The sequence below is a fragment of the Panthera pardus genome, unplaced genomic scaffold, assembly GCF_024362965.1.
Source record: "Panthera pardus isolate Hobbes unplaced genomic scaffold, ASM2436296v1 HiC_scaffold_1, whole genome shotgun sequence".
NCBI classification, from domain to species: domain Eukaryota; kingdom Metazoa; phylum Chordata; class Mammalia; order Carnivora; family Felidae; genus Panthera; species Panthera pardus.
Genome location: NW_026526654.1, coordinates 85165542 through 85177793, shown reverse-complemented (window position 1 = coordinate 85177793; position 12252 = coordinate 85165542). Strand labels below are relative to the sequence as shown.

The 12252-nt window shown below is 41.4% G+C and overlaps 1 protein-coding gene across 6 annotated transcripts in view; it reads right to left on the bottom strand.

Annotated features, from left to right (window-relative positions):
- Window positions 1-12252, bottom strand: part of LOC109266144 (phospholipid-transporting ATPase IB-like) — a 225712-nt gene that overhangs the window by 133753 nt on the left and 79707 nt on the right. For all 6 annotated transcript variants that reach the window (XM_019447931.2, XM_053900764.1, XM_053900771.1 and 3 more), the window contains 7 exons: window positions 7103-7191; window positions 6809-6850; window positions 5884-5959; window positions 4490-4595; window positions 3807-3889; window positions 2549-2598; window positions 197-266 (listed from right to left, as the gene is read on the bottom strand). In XM_019447931.2, coding sequence (XP_019303476.2) covers window positions 197-266; window positions 2549-2598; window positions 3807-3889; window positions 4490-4595; window positions 5884-5959; window positions 6809-6850; window positions 7103-7191 — 516 coding nt within the window. The remainder of the gene's footprint in view (window positions 1-196; window positions 267-2548; window positions 2599-3806; window positions 3890-4489; window positions 4596-5883; window positions 5960-6808; window positions 6851-7102; window positions 7192-12252) is intronic.

Here is a 12252-nt window from a genome sequence, read left to right as displayed (position 1 = left end):
CAATGACTTGAGTCTTGGGGAAGCTTTGGGGCTACCCAGAAAGGACTTTTCAGCCTTGGCTGATGCTGGCAACGACCAATGGTAACAGCAGATTCAAAGTAACATTGAAAAATAATTGCAAAGTTGTAAAAGGCTTCCTGCAAGTTGTTGAAACAGAGGGAAGGCGTTAATACGAATGATGAATCATGATACTTACAGCCCCTTTGCAGTACAGCCGGAGCTTTCCCGTAGGAGTTCGGACAATTACAGACATCCTTTTTCTATTACTGAGACAATATGAAATGCATTATTGGTTTCCATGTTCCTCAGTACATGGTGCTAACACACACACACACACACACACACACACACACACACACACACACAATCCAAGTTAAAAGAATTCTCAGAGTCCTCCGCTGACCATTAGTGAAAAGGCCAACATGTTTCTTGCCAGCCTCCATTTCTTTTTTCTTTACCTGTTTCTTTAAACAGATTCTAATCTAAATCTCCACCTTCTACTACTACTGTTTCTCAGTTACTATCCTTTTCTTCCATGGAAATTTATTAGCACAAATATATATACATATACGTGTGTGTATATATATATTTACATGTTAATTACATAGCGTAATATGTATAACATATTGTGTTTTATATTATTACTATTATGTATTATGTAATACATATATAATGTAACATACACGTATCATGCATTACACATATAAGACATAAATTATATATACATATAGCATATATAATATAATCACTTACGAACTGATGAGGAAAGAGGAAAGCTTCCCTGGTTGTGTATTTTTCAGGCCTCACAACATCTCTGTCAAGTAGACCCTCCTGTACCCACTCTGCTGCACAGAGATGTTCAACTGCTGGCTTGAGAGATGCCAGTTATTTTTCTGTGTAGTTCTGTCCTCTGGATTTTTTTCCTTTTTGTTTTTTTATGATTATAGACAGAAGTTAAACTCATTGCTTTCATTCCTGAGTTAGCAGCCCAAATAGGCTTGAAGATCTCCCCTCTCCTCCTTATCCCACACCCTGCCAAAGTAAACTGGCCAAAATCTTTTTTTTTTTTTTCCTTTTTCCTCATCTTGTCATTCCCTAACCTTAACCTTGGATGGCTCTCCATGGCTTACAACAACTTTTCAAGAGACTCAAACAAACTACCTGCAAATCAGCACCTTCTCAGATATTCATCATATCCTACAATGCTACGTGTTGCACAATCCAGCGGGGGGGAGGGTCCCAGTGAGTAGCCCCACACCTGAACACTTGAGCTAGGAAGCATCTCAATAGGGACAGGGGCCAGCAATTGCTCTAACTGCCTAGCTGTCAGAATGCCACTAAAGGCAATTGAGTCATTCCAGTGTCACCCAGCTAGGAGCTCGTACTTTAAGGGCAGGAAACGAGTGCTCTGGTAGTAGTGACAGTCAGATATGAAGTAAAGGGAGAGCTAGAATCAGCACTGAGATACATTTTCTTGTAATACGGTTTTTAGAAGAAGCTGTCCTCAAGAGACAAGTTGGTAACAACAACTTTTCTGAGGTTCAAAGCTTTTTTTAAAGCATGTCACTGGCCAATAAGTCTTACTCATATGTGGATCTTGAGAAACTTAACAGAAGTCCATGGGGGAAAGGAAGGGGGAAAATAGTTACAAACAGAGAGGGAGGGAGGCAAACCACGAGAGACTCTTAAATACAGAGAACAAACTGAGGGGGGATGGGGGAAGGGGAAAATGGCTGATGGGCATTGAAGAGGGCACCTGTTGGAATGAGTACTGGGTGTTGTATGGAAGCCAATTTGACAATAAATTATATTTTTAAAAAGATTTTTAAAATCACCTGGCTTTGGGAAGAACGAATTATTCCTTTCCTAATTTTCTAGCATTTCTCTTTCTAATTTTTCAGATTCCACATTAGAAATGCTCAGATGGTCTAAGAGACTGAGACTCTGTGAGTCTTTAAAACAGTGCAATGAAAATAAAATCATCACCAATGTCCTCACAATAGGCTATGGGGACCAGGCCACAGTAGCTGGACCAGAAGGCCCTCTGAAACCCAAGAGAAGAGAAGACAATGTGGATGCACATTGCCTCCTTTGGGGGTAAAAAAAGGAGGTACTTCACTGTCTTATGTTTAAAGAAATCATTTTGGGTTTATTTGTAAATATAATGTCCAATATTCATCTATTCATCAAGTGTTTATTGAGCACTTACTGAATACCACATTCCACAGAAGGTGACTCACGCGTTCCTGGGATCCCGAGTCTAGTTGGCGACACAGTCAATAAGTAATAACCCGGATGTGAAATCTCAAGTCTGACTCTGACGAGAGCTGAGAAGGAGAGGTGTGGGAACCCCTCTCAGCTACAAAAGGGGATTTGGCCTAATGAGGCCTAAAGAAGTGAGCACCAGGCTCAGATTTAAGGCTCGATGGAAGCTGACCAGAATTTCATGATTCTGCATTAAAGCTTTGATTTACATTTCCAAATCCTAACTGCAGAGTCATGGAAAGAGCCCTGGAGAAGACATGAACAAAATGAAAAGGTAGCTTACCTAGAAAACTCCAGGATGTTAAGAATTTCAAATGTGAAGTTTTCTCCCATCTATAGGAAGGTAAGACAACATATTCTTACCTGAGGAAAAAAGTACTCATCTTGCAAAACCTCTCACTCTCCCAGTCGGAAACAAGTTTTACCCGACAACTACACATCTTTTTCAAAACAGAAATTTCCTTACAAACTTGATGAAATGATGGCGCCCTCTTCTGGCAAGAACATTGTTTGCAAACTGGGGAATAGTTAGAAAAATGCTTCTCAGAGTGCAGATTTAAGGCTGAAACACCTCTTTTCAGTATAAAGTCAGCACCACGAGAAACAGTTTATAAACACTCTCATGTTGTAAGGGGACGTGGAGACCATCAACAGACAGAAATGGAAAAACAAGTAAGTCCTGTCATAAAGTCACACGGTTCAAGTGAAATCCTTAATCCTTAGATAATTTGAAGAGATAAGCATGGAAAGAGACAGCATGCTATAAAATTTTATATCAGTAAAATCTGAATTCTTTTCTAAATTTTTCCAGTTACAGCTTCTTGACTTCCTGTAGCCATGATCAGTTCACCAAGAAGGCAGTGCAGAATTTCAAATAATTAGAGAGTGGTCCATGTGGCATGTACTCTGGGTATAAGGATGAATCATTCAGTCCATTCTGCCAAGGGCTGAATGTCTAGTAAACATCCCTAACCACTGCATTATTACTAGAAAAAAAAATTAGTGAGTTGAGCATCATGTTTGCATTGCATCAGTCCTTCCCCATGATATTAAAGGCTTGTGGTAAGTGGTCATCGAGACAAAATATATATATATATCGTACATAAATATATATATAATATATATATTTATAAATAATATATATTATATATATGAATAAATAGAATGAACAAATCAACATAATAACAACTCACAAAAAAATAGTTGGAAACATTTCAATTTTTCATAGAAAAAAAGTAGTGTATTTCTTGAAGATCTGATGATTCTGACTCTTTGGAATAGTTCACTTTCTCTGTGCTTTCTCACTAATTCCGGTTACTTTTCATACATTAACTCATTTAGTCCTCACAAGAACCCTGTGACACGCACGATAGGGGAACTGGGGTAGACACAGAAGGAACACACTTGAGACAAATGGCTGGGAAGGTGTGGGCCAGGTGGGCATCCCAGGCACTGTGATCCCAGAGCTCCCAGACTCAACTACTCTACTGCGTCTCTCTGGAAGGGGCACGTGAATCATGAGAAGGTAAGATGCTACTCACAGCATTTATGGTGACAGAGGATGGCGTTCTTGTAGTAAAAACAAAGCCAAGTTTCTTCATTCCTTTCACTAAAGCTGCTTCATCTACCAACAAAAAGTCTGTATTAATGGAGACTGAATGAAGATATTAACGCTGAATTTAATTTGATACAGATTTCTATTCTCCAGCGCTAAAATACCATGACATTTTTTTAACTTGGCTTTTTTTTTTTGGGGGGGGGGGCTCCAAATGCACTTATCTAACTACCAGATAGCGTTCATGAAAGAGGAAATCTGCTTAAATAGACCCCTTTCAGTGAGGCTGAGATCTATTTACCGGCCTAAATTCCTTTCTTAGTCCTCATTACGGTTTTGTTCTACAAGCCATTGATAGAATGGCCACAAAATGCCGCAGTGCCTTAACCTTACTCCTGCCTTGTTACTGATTATGACTAAATGTTCCACCGAGCCCTAGCTCAAAGAGCCGTCTCCACCAACGTCCTTAGGGCAGTCTTTGGGGGTGTGGGGAGCAGGATCCCCAGCGCTGCAGCGTGGCTCAAAACCGCACAGCACCATCAACAGCCCTGATCCATAAGGACGGCTGAGAAGGAGCGACGCAGGGGCAGGCGGGATCAGTGACGGCACCACCTCTTCTCGGGGTTCATCACCTACCGGGTGCTCCAGGAGCACGCGACAGACACCTACCTGGGGAGGAAGCCTGGTAGGTTATATTACCTCCGTCTCTCTCAGGAACAACAGTGTGACACACACATAACAGGGTGAGAAACTCCTTTATGTAATCTCTCGTGGGCTACAAAAAAGGCACAGAGCCAGTGAGTCTCTTCCAACACCGGTGGCACAAGAGTTAGATACAGTCTGCAGGTAGCAACAACTGCGGTTTTCACCTCAGGGACACAGGGAGCCAAGCGCTGACTGCAAACCGCATCGGGCACGCGGAATGTGTTTGCACAGTGGCTACCAAGGCAGACCGTGCAGGGCCGGGGAGACCTCAGGGAACAAGATGACCCTACCCTCTTGGAGCTTCTCTCCTCCCCGGGGGAAACAGGTTTTCTCAAAGCCGGAGGAAATAAGTAGGGGTCGTCACAGAGCCAGGAGGGGCGTATTTTAGGTAGGTGATGGGGGGGGGGGGGGGGGGGGGGGGGGAATTGGAGGACATAATATCTAAACTAAGACCTAAGTGGAAAAGTTAGTTAGCTGTGTGACTGTGACCTGTGACCGTGGCACAGGCTACACAAAGGGGATGGACAGCACTTTCAGAGGCTCCGAGGCAGGAGACAGAGTCATAGGTTGGCGAGCTTCAAGTTTGTGTGACTCCAGCGTCTTGAGCAAGGGGAATAATGACACAGAATCAGGTGGGAGAGAAAGCCACAGTGACGAGCTAGGATTTTATCTTAAGTGGCGTGCCAGTCCTCCGAAGGTTTTGAAGCAAAGGAAGAACGCGAAAAGATTCATGTTTTAAAAGATCACTTTTAGTTTTGATGGGTGGGGCGCCTGGGTGGCTCAGTCAAGCGTCCAACTCTTGATTTCCTCTCAGGTCATGATCTCACGATTTGGGAGTTCAAGCCCCACATGGGGCTCCATGCTGACGGTGCAGAGCCTGCTTGTGATTCTCTCTTTCCCTCTCTCTCTGACTCTGCTTGTGCTCTCTCTCTCTCTCTCTCCCTCTTTCAAAAATAAATACACTTAAAAATAAAAATAAATAAAAATAAAAGACCACTTTTATTTTTGAGAAGACCAAGATTTCAAATCAAGTAGATCAGTATTTTAAAATTGGTAAGTGAAGTTATTGGTAAAATACAATAGAACCAAAGCACTTAAAAGCATTCAGAGATTTTCTTACACAGATTGCTACACAGTAAAATGTTCTTGAGTGATGTTTGGACTCATTCACACCAGTTAGTTTGGCACTCCCCTCATAACATCAGTATGGAATCCGCTGTTCACTATATTAATATCAAAAAAATTTCAAGACCCTCTCTTTCCTGGCTCAGAAAATTATACCTTTTAATAAACCATATATATGTTTTAAAGTTATGTAGCATTACCATGTTGACATGGAGTGAAAACAGCAGACTTACGTGGCCATCCTCAAAGTTCTGCAACAATGTTGGGTCGTTAAATGCACCGGATTCTGTGATGACAGACGGTGATGCACTGAGGAAGAACAGAGAAGATTTACTGTAATTAAAAGTTCCTGACAGAGCCAGTCAGGGATCAAATGGACCTAAAGTGAACACGCAGCCCCATCTTCTGATTTCAGGAAGTTACACTATGAAGCCTACAGAATTACGGGGGATGCTTGAACAACATGGACTGCGCAGGTCCACTGACACACAGATTTTTCTTGTACAATATGGTAAATGTATTTTGTCTTCCTTGTAATTTTCTTAGTAACACTTCCTTTTCTCTAGCTTTACTTTGAGAGTACAATCTATAATACGTGTACAAAATATGTGGTAATCGATTGTTTACATTATCGGTAAGGCTTCTGGTCCAACAATAGTCTCTGAGTAGTTAATTGGGGAGTTAAAAGCTATACACGGATTTTCAACTGCCTGGAGAGGGTCAGCACGCCTAACCCCTGTGTTGTTCAAGGGTGAGCTATATAGTAAATATTTAAGGTTCTGTCAAATTATACATCCTCTCAGCCCTCAAGTTGCAAAATGGCATTAGAAAATGCCTAAATCTGTGTTGAAAACCATGTAATTATACAGAGTTTAAGACAGAGTAACCATAAAATCAATAAATCAATAAACCAATCAATTAATCAAATTGATTAATCAATTAATCAATTAATCAAAACCAATAAATAAAGTCTGGATTCTGGGTTCTTTGACTATCACATGGGAAAGATCCATCCAGGGGAGATTTCTGGGAACTGCCTTTGGAGATCTGGACAAGGGATAGCTGTGTTACCATATATCAGAACTCCAGTACTGACAAAAAGCCCCTTACAGGGGAAAAGGAACATGGGCAAAGTAGAAAAGAATGTTGTCTAGTTACCTTAGGTTGTCCAAAACGGTATCACTTCTGTTTGACAGATTTCTGAGGGAAAACGAGGGAAGTTATAAGGCTATAAATATAAAAAACTTCAGGAATTCTTAAAAAAACACATAAAAAAAGCAGATATAAACCATATTTTTAAACAACTGCCAGTTTTCATTTAAGTTTCAGTCTCATTCAGATATAGCTATGTTATTAGAAATTCATTTAAGTTTTGAAGTAAATAAAGACTTACTAATTTGTTTAAAAAATGAGAATTTTCAACAGAGTATGGCAAAAAAAAAAGCCACTTACCCATAAATTATACCTGCAATGGTACACTTCTTCAGTGTCATAATATTGCAAGTGAGTGTTCCTGTTTTATCAGAAAATAAATATTTTACCTAAATAAAGAAAAAACAAACATGATAAACAACATAAATATAAAAATTAAGAGCAAAGACATTTAAGTTCTTTTCTTTAAATCCTCAAAATATTTGAACATTTAGTAAAAAAAAGTTCAGCCTACAAGAATTCTGCCTTTAATATTTATGCTTCTTTCAGAGGTTCTCTTTGTTTTATACTGCGGGTGAAATTTTATGTTAATATGCAAAGTAAATTTCAAGCCATCAAACCTAAGAAAATCAAAACTCCAAGTTCTTTTTCTTGCCACGAGAAATCTCATCAAAGGTCTCTAGAAAACATTAAGTGTGGGAGAGAGGGAAGATGGCGGCGTAGGAGGACGCGGGGCTCACAGCGCGTCCTGCCGATCACTTAGATTCCACCTACACCTGCCTAAAGAACCCAGAAAACCGCCAGAGGATTAGCAGAAGGGAGTCTCCGGAGTCAAGCGCAGACTAGAGGCCCACGGAAGAGGGGAGGAAGGGCGGCGAGGCGGTGCGCGCTCCACGGACTGGCGGGAGGGAGCCGGGGCGGAGGGGCGGCTCGCCGGCCAAGCAGAGCCCCCGAGTCTGGCTGGCAAAAGCGGAGGGGCCGGACGGACTGTGTTCCGACAGCAAGCGCGACTTAGCGTCTGGGAGGTCAGAAGTTAACAGCTCTGCTCGGAAAGCGGGAAGGCTGGAGGACAAAGGGAGGGAGAGCTGCCGAGCCCCCGGACGACAGAGCTCAGGTTGGTGGGGAACAAAGGCGCTCGCCAGCGCCATCTCCCCCGCCCATCCCCCAGCCAAAATCCCAAAGAGAACCGGTTCCTGCCAGGGAACTTGCTCGCTCCGCGCAAACACCCAACTCTGTGCTTCTGCGGAGCCAAACCTCCAGCAGCGGGTCTGACTCCCTCCCGCTGCCACAGGGCTCCTCCTGAAGCGGATCACCTAAGGAGAAGCGAGCTAAGCCTGCCCCTCCAGCCCCCGTGCACCTTGCCTACCCACCCCAGCTAATACGCCAGATCCCCAGCAACACGAGCCTGGCAGTGTGCAAGTAGCCCAGACGGGACACGCCACCCCACAGTGAATCCCGCCCCTAGGAGAGGGGAAGAGAAGGCACACACCAGTCTGACTGTGGCCCCAGCGGTGGGCTGGGGGCAGACATCGGGTCGGACTGCGGCCCCGCCCACTAACTCCAGTTATACACCACAGCACAGGGGAAGTGCACTGCAGGTCCTCACCACGCCAGGGACTCTCCAAAATGACCAAACGGAAGAATTCCCCTCAGAAGAATCTCCAGGAAATAACAACAGCTAATGAACTGATCAAAAAGGATTTAAATAATCTAACAGAAAGTGAATTTAGAATAATAGTCATAAAATTAATTGCTGGGCTTGAAAACAGTATAGAGGACAGCAGAGAATCTCTTGCTACAGAGATCAAGGGACTAAGGAACAGTCACGAGGAGCTGAAAAGCGCTTTAAACGAAATGCAAAACAAAATGGAAACGACGACGGCTCGGATTGAAGAGGCAGAGGAGAGAATAGGTGAACTAGAAAATAAAGTTATGGAAAAAGAGGAAGCTGAGAGAAAGAGAGATAAAAAAATCCAGAAGTATGAGGGGAAAATTAGAGAACTAAGTGATACACTAAAAAGAAATAATATACACATAATTGGTATCCCAGAGGAGGAAGAGAGAGGGAAAGGTGCTGAAGGGGTACTTGAAGAAATTATAGCTGAGAACTTCCCTGAACTGGGGAAGGAAGAAGGCATTCAAATCCAAGAGGCACAGAGAACTCCCTTCAGACGTAACTTGAATCGATCTTCTGCACGACATATCATAGTGAAACTGGCGAAATACAAGGATAAAGAGAAAATTCTGAAAGCAGCAAGGGATAAATGTGCCCTCACATATAAAGGGAGACCTATAAGACTCGTGACTGATCTCTCTTTTGAAACTTGGCAGGCCAGAAAGGATTGGCACGATATCTTCAGTGTGCTAAACAGAAAAAATATGCAGCCAAGAATCCTTTATCCAGCAAGTCTGTCATTTAGAATAGAAGGAGAGATAAAGGTCTTCCCAAACAAAAACTGAAGGAATTTGTCACCACTAAACCAGCCCTACAAGAGATCCTAAGGGGGATCCTGTGAGACAAAGTACCAGAGACAGCACTACAAGCATAAAACATAGAGACATCACAATGACTCTAAACCCGTATCTTTCTATAATAACACTGAATGTAAATGGATTAAATGTGCCAACCAAAAGACATAGGGTATCAGAATGGATAAAAAAATAAGACCCATCTATTTGCTGTCTACAAGAGACTCATTTTAGATCTGAGGACACCTTTAGATTGAGAGTGAGGGGATGGAGAACTATTTATCATGCTACTGGAAGCCAAAAGAAAGCTGGAGTAGCCATACTTATATCAGACAAACTAGACTTTAAATTAAAGGCTGTGGGGCGCCTGGGTGGCTCAGTCGGTTAAGCAGGCGGCTTTGGCTCAGGTCATGATCTCGCGGTCCGTGAGTTCGAGCCACGCATCCGGCTCTGTGCTGACAGCTCAGAGCCTGGAGCCTGTTTCAGATTCTGTGTCTCCCTCTCTCTGACCCTCCCTCGTTCATGCTTTGTCTCTCTCTCTCGAAAATAAACATTAAAAAATAAATAAATAAATAAATAAATAAATAAATAAATAATAAATTAAAGGCTGTAACAAGAGATGAAGAAGGGCATTATATAATAATTACAGGGTTGTTCCATCAAGAAGAGCTAACAATTATAAATGTCTATGCGCCGAATACCGGAGCCCCCAAATATATAAAACAATTACTCATAAACATAAGCAACCTTATTGATAAGAATGTGGTCATTGCAGGGGACTTTAACACCCCACTTACAGAAATGGATAGATCATCTAGACACATGGTCAATAAAGAAACAAGGGCCCTGAATGATACATTGGATCAGATGGACTTGACAGATATATTTAGAACTCTGCATCCCAAAGCAACAGAATATACTTTCTTCTCGAGTGCACATGGAACATTCTCCAACATAGATCACATACTGGGTCACAAAACAGCCCTTCATAAGTTTACAAGAATTGAAATTATACCATGCATACTTTCAGACCACAATGCTATGAAGCTTGAAATCAACCACAGGAAAAAGTCTTGGAAAACCTCCAAAAGCATGGAGGTTAAAGAACACCCTACTAACGAATGAGTGGGTCAACCAGGCAATTAGAGAAGAAATTAAAAAATATATGGAAACAAACGAAAATGAAAATACAACAATCCAAACACTTTGGGACGCAGCGAAGGCAGTCCTGAGAGGAAAATACATTGCAATCCAGGCCTATCTCAAGAAACAAGAAAAATCCCAAATACAAAATCTAACAGCACACCTAAAGGAAATAGAAGCAGAACAGCAAAGGCAGCCTAAACCCAGCAGAAGAAGAGAAATAATAAAGATCAGAGCAGAAATAAACAACATAGAATCTAAAAAAACGGTAGAGCAGATCAACGAAACCAAGAGTTGGTTTTTTGAAAAAATAAACAAAATTGATAAACCTCTAGCCAGGCTTCTCAAAAAGAAAAGGGAGATGACCCAAATAGATAAAATCATGAATGAAAATGGAATTATTACAACCAATCCCTCAGAGATACAAACAATTATCAGGGAATACTATGAAAAATTATATGCCAACAAATTGGACAACCTGGAAGAAATGGACAAATTCCTAAACACCCACACTCTTCCAAAACTCAATCAGGAGGAAATAGAAAGCTTGAACAGACCCATAACCAGCGAAGAAATTGAATCAGTTATCAAAAATCTCCCAAAAAGTAAGAGTCCAGGACCAGATGGCTTCCCAGGGGAGTTCTACCAGACGTTTAAAGCAGAGATAATACCTATCCTTCTCAAGCTATTCCAAGAAATAGAAAGGGAAGGAAAACTTCCAGACTCATTCTATGAAGCCAGTATTACTTTGATTCCTAAACCAGACAGAGACCCAGTAAAAAAAGAGAACTACAGGCCAATATCCCTGATGAATATGGATGCAAAAATTCTCAATAAGATACTAGCAAATCGAATTCAACGGCATATAAAAAGAATTATTCATCATGATCAAGTGGGATTCATTCCCGGGATGCAGGGCTGGTTCAACATTCGCAAATCAATCAACGTGATACATCACATTAATAAAAAAAAAGAGAAGAACCATATGATCCTGTCAATCGATGCAGAAAAGGCCTTTGACAAAATCCAGCACCCTTTCTTAATAAAAACCCTTGAGAAAGTCGGGATAGAAGGAACATACTTAAAGATCATAAAAGCCATTTATGAAAAGCCCACAGCTAACATCATCCTCAACGGGGAAAAACTGAGAGCTTTTTCCCCGAGATCAGGAACACGACAGGGATGCCCACTCTCACCGCTGTTGTTTAACATAGTGCTGGAAGTTCTAGCATCAGCAATCAGACAACAAAAGGAAATCAAAGGCATAAAAATTGGCAAAGATGAAGTCAAGCTTTCACTTTTTGCAGATGACATGATATTATACATGGAAAATCCGACAGACTCCACCAAAAGTCTGCTAGAACTGATACATGAATTCAGCAAAGTCGCAGGATACAAAATCAATGTACAGAAATCAGTTGCATTCTTATACACTAACAATGAAGCCACAGAAAGACAAATAAAGAAACTGATCCCATTCACAATTGCACCAAGAATCATGAAATACCTAGGAATAAATCTAACCAAAGATGTGAAAGATCTGTATGCTGAAAACTATAGAAAGTTTATGAAGGTAATTGAAGAAGATTTAAAGAAATGGAAAGACATTCCCTGCTCATGGATTGGAAGAATAAATATTGTCAAAATGTCAATACTACCCAAAGCTATCTACACATTCAATGCAATCCCAATCAAAATTGCACCAGCATTCTTCTCGAAACTAGAACAAGCAATCCTAAAATTCATATGGAACCACAAAAGGCCCCGAATAGCCAAAGTAATTTTGAAGAAGACCAAAGCAGGAGGCATCACAATCCCAGGCTTTAGCCTCTACTACA